The following is a 19779-nucleotide window of genomic DNA, read 5'->3' as shown; positions in this document are numbered from 1 at the left end:
ACGTGCACTGGTTCTCTACCCCACCATGTTTGAAGACCACGACCGAGGACTGTTCCATTCCGGTATTGTCATTACACGTCAGATTATCTTCATGCTTAAGCATCATCTAGTGCCCTATAGACACCCTAAACGTGATCAGGCTCCCATCACCTTCTCACTTTTCCGTCCTGACAAGCATCATCATCGAATTATTCGGCAAATTGTTTTCAACTGCAAAGCTTTCTTACTTCATCACGGCTGCTATGCTCCGTCACGTCTCTGAACTGACTCGTCGTGTATACGATTTTTGCTCTGAATGTCCTACCTCGCCTGCAACAAGATCCAGGTGCCTGCTTCGAGTAGCAGCTGCTGCTCACATCCTTATGAGTAGTGACCCATCTCTTATCGGGGGACTCTCGAGACTGCCTTGCCGCCTTTTAATTCAACGACTCCAATGTGGTCCAAATCCTGCCCAACGATCAGTTGACCGCAAGTTACGGGAGATTCTTACTTCCAACACAAATCTGTCAGTCGATTATGTGAATGATACTCTGGAACTCTTGCGCTCTGAAACATGGGAGTTACCTGGGAGTGAGCTTCGGGTGAGCCGCTGTAGTTTTTTTTTTAAAACTTCGCAAGCTGAAACGGTGTAGGCTCTTGCGGTCGCATATATACGTGGTTGTGTGAGTCGCTTAGACGCAGCGAGTTTGCAGGAAGTGCAGTTATTCCTTCAAGGAAATCCCTCCTACCCTGATTTAGAACCACTAGTTATCACTGCCGGTAATTCTGTTGATAGTCCAATGAGCCAGACTGCAGACAGCATAGACTCTTCGCATTGGCGCACGACATTGCAGAGGCTCGTTGGTGTGCTCATTGTGCCTGATGAACTGCAGTGGAAGAGTATTTGGCGCAAAGATACTGCATCCTGCATGCAACGAATATTAGATAAGATCCAGTCCAGGTGGGCTAGGTGAGTCTGCATTACTCGTTGATGATCTTCTCTGAACGCTACCGTAGGGGACTGCATCATTCTTCGTCTTCTGCACGTATGACACTGGCTGAAAACGTTGCCTCCCTTGCCTCGCACCTCAAGCCGTTCTCTCGACAACAGTCATCTCAGTTCCGCGTTGCCGCTGCTCTTCTATTACCTCTGAACAGAATTGTTGAAGGCTCATCAACTGAAGTCGACGTTCATGTACGGCGACAAGCGTTTAGTGCTTTCCGAACCGTTATCAGAGAACATTCAGCGGATATCCAGTCTGATGAGCCGCCGCCTGTCTTTGATTTCTTGCAACGCGGATTCAATGACAAGGACCGTTCTGTCAGAGTCGATGCTGGGTACGAAATATTTTACTTAGAGGTTAAATTACTCACATTGCACTACCATGTATAGTCGCGCACTTTCGGATTTGGTCCACCTCCACGCCCGTGCAACTGATAGAGGGTGCAAATTCAACGAAACAACTTTCATGAAGATCGGCAGCTTGCTTGAATCAAGCGTGAAGGATGCGGTGAAAGAAACACTGCTGGTTACTATTGGTTCTATCGGGCGGTAAGCTTTTCCACGCGTCCCTGAAATCGTTGACCAATGCAACTTTCCCCTGTGGCAGCGATGCTCAGTTTGAGCTTCTTGGATTAGTTGTCCACTGTTTGATATCCCAACTGGGCCAAGATAATCATGTGTTGAAAGGCTTAGCATACACACAAGTATGTCAATCTATGAAATACGTGTCAGACTCTGATGCACCCCCAACAGCTTTTGGAGATAGCGAAAGCACAAATGAAGTCGCCTTACAATCTTGTCTCGCCATACCTCTCTCAGGTCGCAACATTCGTCGTCTCCCGGAAATGTACGAACCCAATGCTGATATTAGAGACGTGTCGATTTCTATCTGTGCATCCAACGGATTTTATCTCTGTCACGCTATCCAAAACTCTTCCGTATCTCTTTGCTAACTCCGAAGCGAAGGTCATAGAGGAGATTTCGGAGGATCTGGGTGAAACGATTTTGTCGTTGTTCATGAATCACTCTCACCAAATCCTTGCTCATGTGTATCAACAACACGGACCAGCACAAACGACCGGGTCTTTGACGTTCATCATGAACATAATTTCTAGGGGTGCCGAGCCCAAGCCTGCTGATTTCACCGTTCGAGGCATGGTCCAGAGCTGTGTGGTGGCATTACTCGCAGATCTAGTTGTGGTCCTAGGACATGAGAATGAAGAACGAGCTGCGTTGGTCTGGCTTTTACTCTTTGTTCGATTGTTCATGACACCTGAACATGTTTTCAGGCAGTGGATGCTTTGCGAAAAGTCCAGCGGTCAATAGCGAGTGAAACCGAGCTCGAATTGTCTCCGTTCCTCAAGACCTACATGCTTGGCATTGTATCCAACTTGAATGAGATGTTGCAAGATGTCCACGGCAAGAAATCATTTCCAGCAAAGAAGCAGATTCTACGCGGTCTAGAGGTACTGATCGTCCAAATCGGACCTCATGTAAATGAAGTTTCCCCTCAGGCACGTGCTTTTGTAATGTTTTCGCGACGATATATAACTTTCGCAGATCATGGCCACCCTGCAAACCATGTTTCTGGTCCCCGAACTTGCTGAAGTCACCCTATCTACGTGGTACACATTTCTGTCCACGTTGAATGTCGAGGATGTTATTCCGCATATCGGCACTACCAGCGCAGCCATCGTTTCTGCATGGTCTGTTTTGTCTCCTTCCACACGGGAATCCGCCAAGAAATGTTTGCGTCATATTGTCTTTGATGTTGGAAGCACCGTTCGAAATGACGGAAAGGCAAATCTAGACGAGGTCGTGGACCTCGGTCATATCCCAGAACTTTCTGAAATATATACCCAGCTTCAGAGTGTTCGCATCTGGGATCCACGCGCGCAACTCCAGAAGATTCTAGATCGGTGCTCCAGTAACAATATCACGGTGGCTCAGGTGGCTCTCTCTGAACTCCAAAACTTCATGAAGAACAATCAAGCCTCGCTTATACAGAACCTTGCAGCGGGCGACGCATTTGATCCATTAATTGGAAGCATACAATTGACCTTATTTCAGGTTGTCACTCGTGATGGAGAAGGCTCTGACACTCTGCGACAACTGGCGTTTGAGTGCATGGGAATTCTTGGGGCGGTTGATCCAGATCGTTGCGACCTTAGTTCGACAGACACAAAAATGATTGTACGGAATAACTTTGAAGATGACACAGAAGCAAAGTCGTTTGCTCTGCACGTCATCCAGGATGTTCTCGTGGACGCTTTCCGGTCCACTAGTGACATAAAGTATCAAGGACACCTCGCATACACGATACAAGAACTCCTGCAATTATGCAATTTCTCTACTGCCCTCGTGTCATCAGAAAACACGACATCCGTCTCGGCGTGGGTCCGCAACAGGTGGAACGGGTTCCCAAAACATGTGCTTGAAACAGTTACTCCACTCTTGGGGGCAAAATTCAAAGCTTCGCATAAGGAATTGCCCCATCTCCCTTCGCCCATTTACCCTCATCAAAAGACCTATCGAGAGTGGGTACAGCTATGGACAGCTCATCTCATAACCAAAGCGTCCCATGGTATGGCGCAGAACATCTTTGGGGTCTTTCGCTCGGCAGTGCGCAACAAGGATGTTGGTGTCGCTCACCACATACTGCCTCACCTCGTATTGAATATACTTGCCTCCGAGAACGAGGAAAATACCAGCGGCATTATCCAGGAATTAACAGCTGTTTTGAAAGATCAGGTGGCTTCTGATAGTCTGTCCACTCCAGACAAGAAGTTCCTCAGTGCACAGGTATCTTCAAACTCGACCATTTTCATCATTATCGCTGAACATATGCCTCAGGCTGTTTTCACGTTGTTGGACCATCTCAGCGCATATGTGCGAGTCCAGCGACAGGATTTACCGAAGAAAGCTGAGGGCAGAAGATCACGAGGAAATTCTGAATTTGCGATACGTCAGCAGCAGCTCATCCGGGTTGATTCAGTACTCTCGAGCATCGACCATGAACTCATGGCTAAAGCTGCGCTACAGTGTCGAGCTCATGCTCGCTCACTTATGAACTTTGAGAGGCAGATAGTCTCAATGAGAGAGCGTCAGCCTCCTCCTCCTGGAACGGATTTCACACCCTATTATGAACGCCTTCACGAGATCTACGCACACCTTGACCAGCCGGATGGAATGGAAGGTATATCGACGTTGATCTTGTCTCCTTCATTAGAACATCAAATTCGTCAACACGAAAGTACTGGACGCTGGACTGCTGCTCAGAGTTGTTGGGAAGTCCGCCTCCAGCAACAGCCTGACAATTTAGACTTCCATCTCGGACTCCTTCGATGTTTGCGCAACCTTGGACACTATGGTAATGTTTTACTTGCTTTTTTCGGCTGCAGAGCTCAACATTTATAGACACGCTCCGCACACATGTCCAGGGTGTTCTTGTCAGAAACCCAGGGTGGCAGTCGGTTTTGGCAGATTTTCAGGTCGAAAGCGCGTGGATGATAGGAGCATGGGACGACGTTCACAATATCACAGCGAATATGGAACACGAAGGGCCTTCCGTGGTTAAAGCCCGAGTTCTTCTTGCTATGCGGTCTGGTGAACTTCCGCAGATCGAAGAAAGCCTTAGGAAAGCACGTCTTGTCCTTGGTGCTCCAATTGCTGCTTCTGGGCTAAGTGGGCATCGTCGTGCTTATGACGCTCTGGTCGACCTGCACATGATTCACGAACTCGAATTGATCCATCAGGCTGTGTCTAATTTGCCGCCAAGTTCACAAGGCCGTAAATCCGCCATCGTGACTCTTAGCCAAATTCTTAGTGCACGTTTGGACCGTACATTGCCTACTTTCCGCGTACACGAATCCCTGCTTAGCATGCGGCGAACAGCATTTTCACTCAGGTAAATCACTTCGCCCTACTGCTCAACTTGACATTCCTCTTACGCCGACCATGTACAGCACGGTCTCTCGACCATCAATCACAAGTCAAATTGGTCAATCGTGGTTGGCAAGTGCTAAAATTGCTCGAAAAGCCGGACAGTGGCAGACTGCATACAGTGCAATGCTCCAAGCGCAATACACCAACGCCCGATTCAGTTTCATGGAAAGTGGGAAGTTGGTCAGAGCACGGGGAGAGCCATTGCACGCGCTACAAGAACTTGAAAAATCCATGCGCATCCTAGGTCTCGTGGACAACGATACTATCGACTTGACAAGAGAAGATGAACAGTCTAAACGGATGAAAGCAAAGGTGCGGACACATTTACCGAATGGACGTAGCTCACAATCTCGCAATCAGGCGCAAATTCTTCTTGCACGTTGGATGAACGAATCTGATCGATACGAGGCTTCTTACGTGCTCAAGCAGTTTCAGAACGCCGCTGACTCAGCTCCAGGATGGGAGAGTGCCTTCTACCACCTTGGTCACTTCCAGGACCAGTGTTATAGGAATCTATCAGCAGACGACAAGTCAAGCCGGTAAGTCTCTAGGGTCATTCGCGGGTGCCTCGACGTCTTGCTGATAGATGGTTACAGTGGAATCAAAATGAACTTCCAAACCATCAAGTGTTTCACGGAAGCCGCTGCTTATGGAAACAAATTTGTATACCAGACTATTCCTCGCTTGCTCACCTTATGGCTAGACATGGGCGAACGCAAGGTGTCAGCAGAAAATTCGTTGTTTGATAAGATCAACAGCGTCGTCGCCAGCTCCATTGATAGCATCCCAGTATACAAGGTGTGAAGTTTCCACGACCCAACGAAATGCCATACTGATTCTTGCGTTCAGTGGTATACTGCATTCCCTCAAATCGTGTCTCGAATCGGGCACCCCAATCGTGTTGTGTACTTGGTCTTATCGAAACTTATTTCATCGGTCATACGAGAATACCCCAATCAAGCCCTTTGGTTCTTCGCATCAGTCGTTAACTCGACGAAACCTACTCGCCAGCAGCGCGGAAGAGCAATATTGGACCAGCTGAAAGTGAGCATGCATATCCACTGTTATTGAAGTATTTGACCCAAGACGATGCCATAGAACAGCCCAGCGAATACAGACTCTGACTTTCCGAACCTCATCACAAGTCTTCACGCCATGATTGACGAGCTCCTTCGACTTTGTAATTACCCCATCGGCGACCGCAAGACGCTCAGCATGCGCCGAGACTTTCCCAAGTTACTTGGGATGAAAGATAATAATATCCTCATTCCTTTGCAATCATCATTGACGGTCAACCTTCCGCCTGTCTCGTCTACGAGTCACCGTGATAGACGTCATAATCTTTTCGATCCTTTGTCGCCCACATTTACTGGTAAATTATGTTTACTGAAAGCGACGACCTTGACTAACTCGATACAGTCTTCTACGACGAAATTGAAATCATGCACTCGTTAGCCAAGCCACGAAAAATCACCGTTAACGGTTCCGATGGCATTAAATACATGTTCCTTGCCAAACCGAAGGACGATCTGCGGAAGGATGCGCGCCTTATGGATTTCAATGGGATCATCAACAAACTCCTCAAGACTAATTCAGAATCTCGGAGAAGGCAACTTCGTACGTTTGAACGAAACAAGGTGGCATTGGGCTAACTTCTTTTAAGACATTCGGACGTACGGCGTGGTGGCGCTGAACGAGGAATGCGGTGTTATTCAATGGGTGCCAAACACTATACCTGTGCGACCCGTGCTGTTGAAATATTACGAGACGAAGAATATTCCAGCTTGGGTACGTTTTCCCAGTTTTCCAAGGACACGCATATTGACAGAAGCAGTCCAAGGAGCTGAATGATGTCACGAGGCGCATCAAAGACGGTTCCGATAAAGATGCCGCTGAACTTTTTGTGACCAAAATTCTTCCTGAGTAAGTGGTTGTTGTGTATAAGCTGCTTTGTGATTTAAGTAGTACAGGTTTCCTCCGGTCTTTCATGAATGGTTCGTAGAGACATTCCCGGAGCCGTCAGTATGGCTAGCTAGTCGCCTGAATTACGGGCGTACCATGGCAGTGATGTCAATGGTCGGATTCATCTTAGGGTGAGCCGATGGCCACCTAAGGGTAGTCAACACCTAACTGATTTTTGGAAGGTTGGGAGATAGGCATTGCGAAAATATCCTTCTGGACACCAACAACGGAGACTTGGTCCATGTTGATTTCAGTTGTCTCTTCGAGAAGGTACTTGGTCCAAACCTCCTCTCAATCTTTTTTCACTCACGTGTGCTTAGGGCAAAACGCTTGACACACCCGAACGGGTGCCTTTCAGACTCACTCAAAACCTTGTTGACGGCCTTGGGGTAACTGGCATAGAAGGAGTCTTCCGTATCGCCTGCGAAATTACAATGCAACTCCTCCGCGACAACAAGGACCCCCTCATGAGTGTTCTCGATGCATTTATTCATGATCCGCTGGTCGAATGGGAGGATGAGACGAGAAAGAGAGTACGTCAATGCCTTCCGCGTGTTTTTTGCTGACTCAAACTTTTATGTTTCAAGCAACGCCGCAATGCCAAGGACAAGGACAAAGACAAATCGAGTTCAGCCGCCATCAAGGCTGCCGATTTGAGATTATGGGCCAAATCTGCGCTGCGGCCGATAGAACGGAAATTGAAAGGACTATACTCCCCGACAAATGTGAAGGAGCGGACTTATGGAGGAATCACAAGAGGAGGAGGGGATGAACGGGAAATCTCGACAAGCAATCTCGTCCAGATGCTCATACAAGAGGCAATCGACCCCGCAAACCTGGTGAGTTGTTGTACTGTGTCAGCTCATTGAGTACTGACTCGTCTTTAGGGTAAGATGTATCCTGGATGGGCTGCATGGCACTAGGAATTATACCCTCACTCTTGACGAAGAGCCCGTATTATATTGTTGGATGATACGACCTGCATTGTATTTCACCGTGTAGTACGACTCTTCACACTGACTCATGTCTTGCGATCACAACGGCGATACTTTGTGCAGAGTATATGATGAATCTAGGTAATAAGCATGTTGCGTCCGCGAGATTACTGCCTGACAGGCTTGCCCTGAAAACAATATCATTCACGATAACGGCTAATAATAGCTCAAGTCTTACCATGGTAAGCTGGTATATACCGTACACAGTTCCACACATGCCCACACCAAAGAGAGTGAAGTAGGTACCTAGACGGTACCCCCGAATGAATGACATATACACCGAATTGCGCTGCCATATCACCTACCAAGATAAAGTCTTGAACGGGGTGGACGGTAGTAAATAGGCGAGTGTGAAGCCTGAAAATGATGGTCAATCACATACGCAATGCCAGGTAGTTAACTATTACCTGGTAAGCCCGCTGCCTCTCAGGAACGTAGTTTTGGCCTGGAAATTTTAGACAAGAATGAGAAAGAAACTTGAGAATATATGACCGAGGTACTCACGTTGAACCACAGCGTCAATCATGGTAGTTATGTGGAGGATTATATTTTGTCACTGCAGTTGGTCGACGTTGAAGTGATATTCGGGAGGAAATATGGCGGAGTCCGAACGGTATTTGCCGAACTCTCCCGAACCTGTCCTCTGATCATGGCTGATCGCGTCCGCGTCCGAGTATGTTTTGCCATGCTTTCGTTTCATAGATTTCGGCTTGCTCACTGTTCTGTGTGGTGTCTAGGGTGTTACAATACACAGACCGATAATATATGGGAACATTGCGACGGTCCTTACTCCTGCTGAACGGGAGACTTCTCACTATCAAGACCACACTCATCGGTGGACAGTCGCAGTTCGAAGTGCCCCGAGCGCCCCGGACTCTGATAGTGTCGGTGGGGCAGATGACTTGGGGTACTTTATAAAAAGAGTCACGTTCAAATTACATGATACATATCCGAATCCGACCAGAAGTGAAGTCTCATCTTGATATCCTCTACAGTGGCTGAACGCGTCTATAGACATCGATAAACCCCCATTTGAGGTGTCAGAGACTGGGTACGTATTGTTCAAGCGCATCAAACACGAAAGTTGACAAATTTCTCAGTTGGGGAGAGTTCGAGATTCAAATCCGCATCACGTATGTAGCAGAGTCTGGCGAGAAAGCCACCACGCTATACCACCACCTGAAGTTACATCCTTGGTCAACTACCTTCCCTCTCCCCAATGCATCCGCAGTTCCTCCAGAGCCTGAAATTCCATCTCCCGAGAACGCTGCAAAGCTCGGGCCTGTGCATAGCTGGCAATATGACGAGATCGTCTTTACGGACCCATTCCAAAATTTCCTTACTCTTCTAACTTCGCATCCACCAATGCCGCTGCCGAAAACGAGTGTAAACAAGAAGCCTATTCCTTTTCATTCGTCTAACCCTGCGTCATTGGAGGCGAGTCTAAAGGGTGGCGTGCCGGAGTTCACTAGTGCCATGGAGAAAGACGAGGCTGACAGGTTGGAAGAAGCGAAAGGCAAGATTATCAAAGAGCAGGAGAAGTGGCGAAGCATCTTGATAGAAAGAGAAAAGGAGCTTGAAAGACTTCAGAAGTTACTTGCGTCGAAGGAGTGATCTTGCCGGACATTGGGTGAGCATTAGCAACTGTCTCGCCCTCACGCAGACTCTCGCATCCTAATCTGTGCTTTAGTGTCTCTAGGTAGGATATCTGTGAGCAGTGAGCACGCGAAAAAACGACGGTCCTCAAAAAAAGTGTGCTCGGGCGTCCCTCTGAACCTACAGCAATATCCTCGGTCAGGGATTGAGTCCATGACCTGCCAGATCTGCGATACCTCTCGTAGAGATTGGCTGAGGGCCAAGCAATGTCGTACCACAGCATCTGACTTACGACGTCTCTAGACGCCGCTCTTTCTCCATTGCGCGTATAGTACCACATACTGCCTTTGCATGTGCCGAGAACATGATCTGTATTAGTTAGCTAAATGTCACTAACCAAGATGATACTATTCGTGTGTGATTGAAAGGGCTATCCGACGGCTCTAATCACCATGGTAAAATTGGGACAGAACCCGTCAAACGAATTCCTCGCCAAGTACTTGATTTGAGTGTTAGAATGTGATAAAGGTGCGGTATGCGGAATAAGTACAGTTGTGTTATCGTTTTCGTCCCTTTCCCGCGTTTCGCCCACCACCCCTTGATTCGTCCGTTTGATCTAAGAAGCCGCCAAGTTCTAGTGCGTTGCGGGCAGCATGATTGATATGTTTGAAACGATCAGGACCTAGATGGATTCCACCAAACCATCGCGTCACAACAACGAGGACATTATTGATTTCCTGTATCATAAATTAGGGGTTATGACCTCGGAGTTGACATCAGCGTACGCACCAAGATGGAAAGTAAGTGGGCCAGTCGACTACCTGCTGCAGTTTCCCCATCGTCATCATTGTCTAAGGAGTGTCAATCTCACATCGTTGAAACAAGGAATTGTACTGCATACCCTGATGAAGCACACTACCCACCTGGCAACGCCAGGCATTGATGATAGGGTGAGCAGCGCGGGATATCTGGCGTTCCGACATGAGGTGATTCAAAACGAGTGGTACCTTGCGCACAGTCGGTCAGTAAAACATCTGTCTGTCTTCAACTGTGTACAATACCTGCGAGGGATCAGATATTCGGCACGCACGGCCAACAAATACACTCTTTCTGTCAACAATAGCTTCGGCTTCGACGATTTTAATATTATCCGGTAAAGCAGTGTCGAGAGGGACTCGATCTTTTTCATCAGCAACGATTGGTGATGATGCAAAAGGCTCGTCGGGTTCGACCAAGGCGTGGTTGCGGGTATGTGCATCCTCTCTGAGTAATTCTCCAGCCGTCTCCCTGTTTAGTTTATCTTCATACCACGCTTCGCACCGCTCCAGCACGTTTTGTAGTCCGTCAAAAACGCAGACACTTTCAGGCGTCCATTCCACTCCTGAGATAGATATGAACGTGCGGAGTATAGATCCAAAAAGCGAGGAGTCGACACCAAAAGCGCCGATATAACGGGAGAGGAGCTGTAATTGAGGGGGGCTTGAGGCAGGGTATGTTGGGGGAATTGAGACCAATATACGTATTGAGATATCTTCATGAGATGGCAGACTTCCGGGGTAGGCGTCGGAACGAAACTCGGGAAGCGCGATGATACACTCACTTGAGCGAAACTTCGTAACGGATGGCACCTAAAGCACTAGACGAGTGATTGGGAATACCGCTTCTAGGGCTTCCGGGCGATGAACGGTATAGGTGAATAGCATGGTCTCCGTATATGGACTGAAGAACTGTAATGATCAGGATCCGTCGAAAGGGTTGTAATCTGTGAACGATCTGATCTTACCGTCAATCTCAGAAGCGACGGATTCGAGGTCGGAACTTTGCATCAACTTTGCAACAAAGTCCCTTAGCTCCGTCGCAGGGTCCGAATCTGTTGGGACTTCGGTGTCCATAGCAGTAGCCACTGGTTTAAGCTTCAAGGTTCTAAGACAGCTTGAACGAGATTCTGGAAGTCTTGCGAAGGAAATGTATCTGCGGAAGCCAGCAACATGGTCAGAAATTGGAAGTCCGCGGAGGTCCGTGGCATTTGCTTTACTTCCATTGAGAGAGCCTCTTCGTACTTAGGAAAGTACTTTGAGTTCAACCTCATCGTCGCATGTATATCAGGGTTACTAGTTGCTTGAGTCTTACGCCCATGTTCGACTCAAAATATTCAATTGACACTACCAGTCTTGGGGAGACAAGGAATCCTGCAACGAGTGAAACTTCGGGATGGTGGGTAAACCGTACACGGGTAACAGGCAAGGTCAACGTATGTCCGCTAGCACTTGGGATATTCAACTGGTGCACAGCCATGATCGAGCTATAGCCGGACCTAGGAGTCATAATCTGAATGCGGATGAGTCATCTACAAAGAATCGTACTATTCCCTAAGCTAGGGACGCTGATTCAGGTTTACCAAAAGTTGGGAAAAAATACGCGACGTGTCAAAAGTAAGTTGACTATCCGTGTACCGCGTGGTCATTGAGACAAATGCGGACCACGATGCTTATCTGGTTCATATCTGCCTCTCCCATGAGAGGATGACCCTGCCCCCAGCGTACACCGCCGGCGCCGGCATATGGATGTCACCTTGGCATTGTGCTGAGTACGATTCACATTCCAATTGGAAGTTGACTGCAAATGTGAGTCGCGTCAGATTCTGCGAAACAAGTGCTGGTGGCATGCATGCGCTTACTTTATAAACAAGCTATATCGCATAATATTTTGAACAAGGCTGGATCTTGTCAGCTAAATTTTAGAGTGATTGGCAAGTTGAAAGCGTGAGTTAAACCTGCTCACCGAAGTTCGGACACTATTGAAAGAAACGAAACTATGTGAATCCTCGACTCAAAATCCACGAAGGACACGGGGACACCTGGCCGCTTCTCATAGGCAAAAATACGATAGATAAAAATACCCCCATACCTGATGATCCGTAAAACTGGGCTACTATTGACGTTGAAATTATAAGGTAGAGCTCGAAGACACCTGGCCACCTGTACAGATAGTTTGATGATTGGTATCTCATTTCGTGGTCGCTGAAAGTCTGGAAACTCATGTGAAGTCAAGTGCTTGATTTAGAGTAGTCCCATCAGTCAAGGAACGAGGCGCAAGGACTCACTTTGAATCAGAATTCTGACTCGGAAGCATGTGAAGTATACCTGACCGATCAAAATGATGGTTTATATCGAGTCATGGTACCATGAAACTTTTATTCATCGCAGCCAAATGCCAGTCTGATCTTAGACTTATCGTTAGATCCTGAATATTGTAAATTGAGTGGGCTGGCGAGCAGCCGTACGTACCACGTAGTATGATAGTCACGGTAGATTCAGCGCTTAATGCTTTCGGCATACCAATTTCGGCTTCGAGCCGCGCAGCTGCAAGTCAGCGGCAATATGACATAACACGCACACACCATAGTCATACGAAACACATAAACTTGCCTTAATCCTTCATCTTCAGTACTAGTACCAGGTCCACCAACCTGTGATCAGCCACCAAGAAAACCAACCCCTCGTTAAAATGGGTGTTTCTGATCCAGGAGACCCGGCAGTCTCTGCAGGCAGCAAAAGGGCTCATAGCCCCAGGACTGCACCTGCAAAGCGCGCCAAGGCAGCCCAGGCCTGTTTATCATGCAGGAAGCACAAAACACGTTGTGAAATGCTTGATGGTGACAACTCCGGCTCCCAATGTCACCGTTGCAAAGTCCTCTCCCTCCCCTGCTCATTCGAAGAAAATGGCGCTCCGTCGACAGATCGCGCTGGGCCTTCCTCCCGCCCTGTGCACACACCAGACATCCGTTCCATGCGAGAACGCGAGGACCGGCGTGCTTCCCTTCCTGTTCCCCAAAAATCCCATGATATACCAATGGACGACTCTCGCGCTCATGTAGGTTCCAATTATTCAAGGAATTGGGACTCTAGCTCGAATACCCTGCCACCGTTTCCAAGATCTCACCCCCAAGAGGAGGAAGTCGATCTTCTAGATCCCAAACGGTTGCTACCCGAGCGCCACAAGCCGTGGGGATTTTTAAAACTTCCTGGAGGGTTTGATGGCACCATGGTGCCTATGCTGGCTATGCAGGCGCTTACCCGTGCAGGTTCGGTTGATGACTCCTCACGGAATAAGGTGGACCAGTCATTACTCCATATTCTTGGGAGCGAGCAGATAGATTATCTGACCGACATGTAAGCCTTTACATTTTGTTTCCTGCGAGGCTCTCATTTTGGCATAGTTTCGAGGAACGTTACGCTCCCTGGCTTAATTTGCAACCTTCTCAGCAACCAGAAGGATCACTTCTAAAACTCGCACAGTGCTGTGTTGCATCACGACATCTCGGATCATCAACGCGCTCGGTAGTCTCTCCTCAGCTATACCGCCTGGCAGATGAGTCCATCTTCAAACAGGCCTATCACCCTTTGCCATCTACAGATGCAATACATGCAATGCTCGTGCTTTCATTATGGCAACCCATAGAAGATCCAACAACAACAGAGTCACGCGATGGTCGGCTAATTGCTTCGACCGCGGTCAGCATGGCCATGAACCTTCGCCTAAGCGAGGCCATGGTATATTCTAAAACTCTCCGGAAGCAGAAAAAAACCGAACGAGCTTCCTAGCGCGGAGCTAATGGAAGCCATTGACAAAGCACGCCTTGTACGTCTTTGACAGGCTCTCAAATAATTAACCTGAACTTGTGGCTGTAGTGGTTCGCATTGAATAATGTTGAGTCGATGTCTGTACAGCAGTATAATTCACTTTGTGCCCCCAGCTGATGAACTTTGTTGCAGGCTTTGTGTGGGTACCGGGCGCAATCCAATATCGGACTGCGACAGTCTTATACATGACGCCATCGATACAACATCGATGGCAACGATTGGAGCTGGTCGTGACATGCGACTCACTTTGATCTCCCAAATGTTCGCCGCCACGCAATACGGGCTCTCCATACGCCTCCGTTCCGCGGAAGAAATTGGGGTCTTCTACAAAGAAGTGCTCGACTTCCTGATGCGCATGGACGTGATCGAACGTCTCATCTATCCCCTTCCAGGTATGCGGCCCGAATCCTTCACTTTTGAGAGCTTAACTCTGAACCCTGACGCCAGTCCTAGCAGAGCACGAGGTCTTCTTCTTCACGATGTTGCAGGTATACTATCAGTCCTGCAGGCTGTTGGTCCTGGTACATGCCCTGATAGAAACGAAGACTGTAATTTCCAAGTGTGACCAGCAAAACCCATGGTTCCTCGTTGCAGAGCATAACGGAATCAACCTCGGACGAAGTTGGGGCCACCAAGCGCTTGTGCTATCCGAAGGCATCCTCATCACTGCGTTATCACGACCTGAGCTCGTGCTCCTCAGCGCTGCACCTGATAATTTCTTCTCAATGCTCACCCTCGCGACATTTTTCGTCATCCTCAGTAAATGGTCCGTGATGGAAAACGCCTGCGAGCAGCTGCCAGGGTCAAGTGACAGCATTCTTGCGCGGACGATCGATCGCATGCAACAGGTGAGCGCAGCTCCGGACCATGTTCCCGCGAAGTGCGCTCGAGTCATCGAGGCTGGTGTGTTGAGTTTCCGGAAGCGCTCATCGGAGAAGTCGGAGGCAGATTCCCAGCTCAGCCGGCCGTTACTTGAGCATTTCGATACGGCTGCACGCAACTTTCGAGAGCGCGTATCAGCACCTACTGCGCACTCTGGGTACCCCACAGAGCAGCTATACTCGCATACGCAGCAGTCATTCCCGTCGTTCCCAGTCAACGACCCGAATTACTTTATGAATTCGGACATTATCCTTGACAACGATTTCTGGTCGTCATTTATGTCGAACTTGAGCGATGGGAAGGGTAGATAGATTGGGACGGTGTATTTACTTTAGTGTCATTGTTTCTGTTACTATTCTGACTACGTTACGACGCAGGTACTTTTTATATATACCAGGTAGCATGTAGCATGTTAGCTCTTCTACATTGTCATGTATCAGCTTACTATACCACCTTCCTCCGGGACTGGACTTATTATCAAAGCACTTCTCGATCTCCTTGTATATTTTTACAAGGTATTTGGAGAAGCTTTTTTAAGTTCCCGACATGAAAGATAGGCTATATAGATAGGCTTGTCGAAGGTCCAAATGAGCTTTCATGAGTCGCCAAAGTTGGATTCGGGGATCGTTGATGTGAAGGGAGCCGGATCGAAAGTGATTATCCCCGTGTCTAGCCGGCGGAAGGTGGATCAGGAAGCATGTCGATATCAAACTGTGCAGTACGCCGAGGGAGGGGCTTGAGTGGGCGGGAAGATATAGCTGTTATGCCAATCGATGAAGAGTCTGAGTCTGGAATGCTGTCTGAGTCTGACCCGTCTGATTCTGAGTCTGATGCTGAGGAGGATGAGTCGGGTGAGGGAGAAGACGAGAACGATGACGATGACGATGACGAATCTTCGCTTTCGGAATCTTCATCGTCTGAATAAGAGTCTGAATCCTTGGGCCGCGTCTCCAACACACCCAATCCGAGATTCTATGAAAAAGATCATGAGTTTTTTGTGTTTTGGAATGGTTGGGATTAGGACGTGCCATTTCGATGTACTGCTCTGCGTCCTCTTCGATATTTTCGATATCTACGCTCGATGGGTTGTCCCGGATACGCTGGGCAAGCGAGTCGTTCTCTTCCTTGAGGCGGGGGAGGAAGTCTTGGATGCGTGCGAGCACTGTCCATCGAAATATTTAAAATTCATACCCATAGAATATGAGAAAAGACGACGCACGTTCGCTTGGAGGGTCTACTGCGTATGTTTTTCGCTCACCAAAGTCGAAAGTTGGTGGAGCACCATCGGATGTATTCCTAGATGGTGAAGAGCTGTTCAATTGCTCGAGGAGGTTACCTAGATATGACTGTCAATGAGCCAGCGGTCGTGTGTCAAATAGACTTGCTCACCTATCCTCTGCTGCCTGTTCTCCTCGTCTTCAACTTCGAGCTTGGATCCAGAATGCGACATTTTGTATAGATAAAAGAGTTTGATGCTGTGTTGAGTTGGACGAATGAATATAAAAGGAGGTCGACCGAATTTGGTAATCAATTAAAAGCCTTCGTGACTTCACGGTCGCGTCCATCAGCGAGCGCGTATAAGAGGGCATTGTTCTCAGCGACGGTCTCCTATTAGTAGGACTAATCAGTATCTTTCAAATAGCTCCGCTATGCCCCAGCAGCCACGCATTCGTGTCGTTGTGCAGCTCCCTTACAACCGTCCTGATAACCCACTTCCCGATCCTCCCCATGTGCGTATTGGCAGTTGTAGTTCTCTGGGTTCTTGGCTGAACGAGCTTGGTCTGTACAGATTGAATGGAACGCGGAGAAGGCTAATATTCTATGGGAGGTTATCGCACTCTCTCGGACGAGCGATAATGGTGGCACGGATTGTGAGTAATCTACCAGTTGATATAGACAGCGTCATATCGAGCTTATACCGAATCACCAACAGGGAAAGGCCTCGCAGCGCATCTGGAAGTGCCACTTCCGTATCTACTTTATCGTGCACAGGCCCGATACGAAGATGATCTCCGAGGACTGCAAGGCTTCCACGCTGGGAACCAGCCCGCCACCAAGTCTACAGAGGTAACACCTGTCCTCCCAGATCGCCCCCTCTCCATTAAGATTCCTGCTGCGCGCTTCAACTCTATCAATAGCGCCCGTAGGCTGTCCACCTCTAGGCTGGCAACGCCTCTTGGCGTCCGTGCACGGCTCAACTCCCTCACCCAACACAACTCTGTCCAATCACCTGCCAAGTGCAAGAAAACAGCATCCTCGTCAACGTCAACTCTTCAGGGAACTCAAGTCAAGAGACCCCTACGCCTTCCCTCTCCGTTCTCATCTGACGAGAGTGATTCCGAGGATGAGCAAGCCGCCAAGGAAGAAGAAGCGGACCGTGCGGCAGAGGAAGAGGAAGCCTTGTCACGCAAACTTGCAAGCCTGAAGCGCATGATGACGAGCGAGGCCCTCGGCCTTGTTAGTTCACCACTATCCCCTGAGAAAGGCAAAGCACGAGATGTGATCCGCGGGCGTGCGCCAGTGCCTATCTTTCGCCCTGGACGCGAGGGTGAGGATACTATAGGTTTCAGACGCAACGATGAGAGCTTCAAAAATGAAGAACGGAACCGCGATCATAGCGCGTCTGTGTCAAGTGCATCTTCTCCGCAGGGTTCGATCCCTTCGATCCCGTCCCCCCCGCCAGAGTCTCAATCTCCGATGGCCCGGCATCTCTCTACGAGCAAGTCGAGCAGCCCGCCAACAGTGTCGACGCGGAACGCACGGGGGCAGCCGCACATGCGTTATGGACCACTTGCAGGGCTTAGCGAGCAGGAGAGCAGTCATGGGAGCTCTGCCTCGAGCTTTAGCGACATAAGCGGTACGTGATTCTTTTTATCTTCAGTCTCCCTCATGTCAATGTTGTTGTAGAAGCAAGCTTTTCGGCGTCAGCGTTGGAGAGCGCGCTTATGTCAAATGTCCCTGCAGGAGCGGGGTCTCGTCTGTAAGTATTCTGTGAAACAATTATGGTAAAGCACTCACCGAGAATTGTCTCTTACAGGTCTGCAATTGCAAGGAGCAGGTTTGTACGTGGTGTGCGATTGTAGCATACCCCCTTAGACAGTCATCTGACTGGTTTATTATTCTTTTCTATTGATGAGCTTTCCTCCAAGGAATCTGTACTACTACCATTCTTATCATAAGCCGTTTCCTAATCTTATCAACCTAACCTAGGTTTGACACGTCAGATGTGTCCCGTGTTCTTATTTTGCTTCTACATCATTCGAGCGTGTTCTCGTCCACGATGATCATCAGACGATCATACTACTTAAATGCATGTGTCGATCAGCACAGGATTGTCAGAATACAAAGGCGCTTGACAGCCGATGTTATAAAGCGCCTTAGGAATCACGTTCACTTTCTCTCTTGATCATACCTGCATTATTCCCAGTTAGTACAGCACCCACAATCCAAACTTGCTCCGTTTCCTTGAAACTCTAGCTTCTGCTTACACTTTCATATACACCGGTTTCGAGCCAAAACAATACTGCCAGACAGCGAACGCGGCAACGATGCAGTTGACGTTCGTGACGGATCTAGGCCAGTCGTATGCCGTTGATATCGACCCTGATATGGAGCTTGAGAACGTGATGGCTTTGCTAGAGGCAGAGGTGAGTCTCTTGTTATCTATTATCCAGCCCCAACTAATACATGCCAATTCCCTTGTCTTTGCTTCCTCCCCGTTCCTCTGCTCATACGATGACCTGCACGGTACTGTCTACGACTCTGGATCATGCAGTCGAGTATACCCCCCAGCGAACAAAGCATCTCGCACAACGGGCGTGAACTTACAGATCCAAAGGCTACCATCCGGGCGCTTGGTGTGGGCGAACACGCTATCCTCCTCTTACGCAGGCGTGTCAACGTTCCCGGGCCCGAAGGCAGGTGAGCATCTAATCCTGTTCTCGGCCTTCATTGCACGCATGCATTGATGATTCTTTACAGACCCATAGAACAAGATGCAGAGATGATGAGACTACAAATTCTTGGAGATCCGCAACTTATGAGACAATTACAAGAAGTGCGTGATTATTGTTTCTCGCTTTCTCTAGTTTCTCACTGAGTCTTCCTCGCTCAGACACTACCGGAAATAGCTGCGGCTTGCCCAGTCCGACCCCACACGTTTTGCAGAGCTCCTGCGACAGCAACGTGACCGCGCACAACAAGCTGAACTTGGTCGGCAGCGCGAGATCTCAGCTCTTAATGCTGACCCGTTCGATGTCGAGGCGCAGCGTCGTATCGAAGAAGCTATCCGTCAACAGGCGGTCATGGAAAATATGGAGCATGCACTTGAATACTCCCCGGAGGCGTTTGGGCGGGTGACGATGCTTTAGTGAGTATCTGTCCGACTTCAGCGTGTAAAGGTTCTGATAGACGGTAGCGTACCGGTGGAGGTGAACTCACATCCTGTGAAGGCGTTTGTGGATAGCGGAGCGCAACAGACAATCAGTACGTCTTGTCCCACCCTTTTCGTGTCTGTCTGACTTAACCCAACTTGTGTAGTGAGCCCCGAATGCGCAGAAGCATGCGGGTACGCATTTTCCCCCTGCATTAGACGAAACTGACGTATGACAGGATAATGCGTCTCATTGACGGGCGATTTGCAGGCATCGCACGTGGAGTGGGGACTGCGAAAATTCTGGGACGTGTGCATAGTGCACAGATGCGACTTGCGGACTTGCATCTTCCGTGTTCGTTCACGATAATGGAGGTCGGTCTTCCTTCTTTTCCGGTATAT

The 19779-nt window shown here is 48.7% G+C and overlaps 8 protein-coding genes across 8 annotated transcripts; 5 read left to right on the top strand and 3 right to left on the bottom strand.

The window, feature by feature from the left end:
* Positions 1-678: 678 nt before the first annotated feature.
* DFJ58DRAFT_367322 (uncharacterized protein) lies at positions 679-7856 on the top strand. Its single transcript, XM_041380064.1, has 23 exons — positions 679-695; positions 748-949; positions 997-1317; positions 1373-1531; positions 1590-1686; positions 1736-2218; positions 2272-2496; positions 2543-3784; positions 3836-4352; positions 4400-4889; positions 4948-5239; positions 5288-5466; positions 5524-5725; positions 5777-5971; positions 6026-6299; positions 6347-6544; positions 6591-6715; positions 6762-6850; positions 6898-7020; positions 7072-7159; positions 7210-7422; positions 7477-7728; positions 7777-7856. Exons 2-23 carry the CDS (start codon positions 780-782, stop codon positions 7810-7812), a joined length of 5970 nt encoding a protein of 1989 aa, XP_041249998.1. The 5' UTR covers positions 679-695; positions 748-779; the 3' UTR covers positions 7813-7856.
* Positions 7857-7991: 135 nt separating this feature from the next.
* DFJ58DRAFT_721946 (uncharacterized protein) lies at positions 7992-8410 on the bottom strand (the record flags this gene model as incomplete). The annotated part of the gene is made up of 5 exons (XM_041384845.1): positions 7992-8012; positions 8063-8130; positions 8190-8241; positions 8292-8329; positions 8389-8410. The coding sequence occupies 5 exons, from the start codon at positions 8408-8410 to the stop codon at positions 7992-7994; spliced, it is 201 nt and encodes a 66-aa protein (XP_041249997.1).
* Positions 8411-8514: 104 nt separating this feature from the next.
* DFJ58DRAFT_759657 (yeats family protein) lies at positions 8515-9890 on the top strand. The gene is made up of 5 exons (XM_041388361.1): positions 8515-8557; positions 8622-8850; positions 8899-8935; positions 8985-9514; positions 9575-9890. The coding sequence occupies exons 1-4, from the start codon at positions 8534-8536 to the stop codon at positions 9496-9498; spliced, it is 804 nt and encodes a 267-aa protein (XP_041249996.1). The 5' UTR covers positions 8515-8533; the 3' UTR covers positions 9499-9514; positions 9575-9890.
* Positions 9891-9892: 2 nt separating this feature from the next.
* Positions 9893-11468, bottom strand: DFJ58DRAFT_367344 (ribosomal protein S5 domain 2-type protein). The gene is made up of 6 exons (XM_041380065.1): positions 11264-11468; positions 11081-11207; positions 10542-11028; positions 10382-10487; positions 10270-10331; positions 9893-10217 (listed from the first exon to the last, which is right to left on the bottom strand). The coding sequence occupies exons 1-6, from the start codon at positions 11370-11372 to the stop codon at positions 10038-10040; spliced, it is 1071 nt and encodes a 356-aa protein (XP_041249995.1). The 5' UTR covers positions 11373-11468; the 3' UTR covers positions 9893-10037.
* Positions 11469-12987: 1519 nt separating this feature from the next.
* On the top strand, positions 12988-15316 carry DFJ58DRAFT_713429 (uncharacterized protein; the record flags this gene model as incomplete). The annotated part of the gene is made up of 7 exons (XM_041383920.1): positions 12988-13527; positions 13549-13652; positions 13700-14033; positions 14077-14121; positions 14172-14200; positions 14256-14515; positions 14571-15316. 7 exons carry the CDS (start codon positions 12988-12990, stop codon positions 15314-15316), a joined length of 2058 nt encoding a protein of 685 aa, XP_041249994.1.
* A 450-nt stretch (positions 15317-15766) lies between these two features.
* On the bottom strand, positions 15767-16455 carry DFJ58DRAFT_651261 (uncharacterized protein; the record flags this gene model as incomplete). The annotated part of the gene is made up of 3 exons (XM_041381611.1): positions 15767-16167; positions 16225-16341; positions 16395-16455. The coding sequence occupies 3 exons, from the start codon at positions 16453-16455 to the stop codon at positions 15767-15769; spliced, it is 579 nt and encodes a 192-aa protein (XP_041249993.1).
* Positions 16456-16551: 96 nt separating this feature from the next.
* Positions 16552-18262, top strand: DFJ58DRAFT_759635 (uncharacterized protein). The gene is made up of 5 exons (XM_041388360.1): positions 16552-16735; positions 16795-16876; positions 16939-17862; positions 17913-17985; positions 18043-18262. Exons 1-5 carry the CDS (start codon positions 16655-16657, stop codon positions 18086-18088), a joined length of 1206 nt encoding a protein of 401 aa, XP_041249992.1. The 5' UTR covers positions 16552-16654; the 3' UTR covers positions 18089-18262.
* A 78-nt stretch (positions 18263-18340) lies between these two features.
* Positions 18341-19090, top strand: DFJ58DRAFT_367252 (uncharacterized protein). Its single transcript, XM_041380063.1, has one exon. The coding sequence runs from the start codon at positions 18554-18556 to the stop codon at positions 18971-18973; it is 420 nt and encodes a 139-aa protein (XP_041249991.1). The 5' UTR covers positions 18341-18553; the 3' UTR covers positions 18974-19090.
* The last annotated feature ends 689 nt before the right edge of the window (positions 19091-19779 follow it).

The sequence above is a fragment of the Suillus subalutaceus genome (assembly GCF_016647625.1).
Source record: "Suillus subalutaceus strain FC151 chromosome Unknown DFJ58scaffold_5, whole genome shotgun sequence".
Lineage (NCBI taxonomy): Eukaryota > Fungi > Basidiomycota > Agaricomycetes > Boletales > Suillaceae > Suillus > Suillus subalutaceus.
This window is presented reverse-complemented; position numbering and strand designations above follow the sequence as displayed.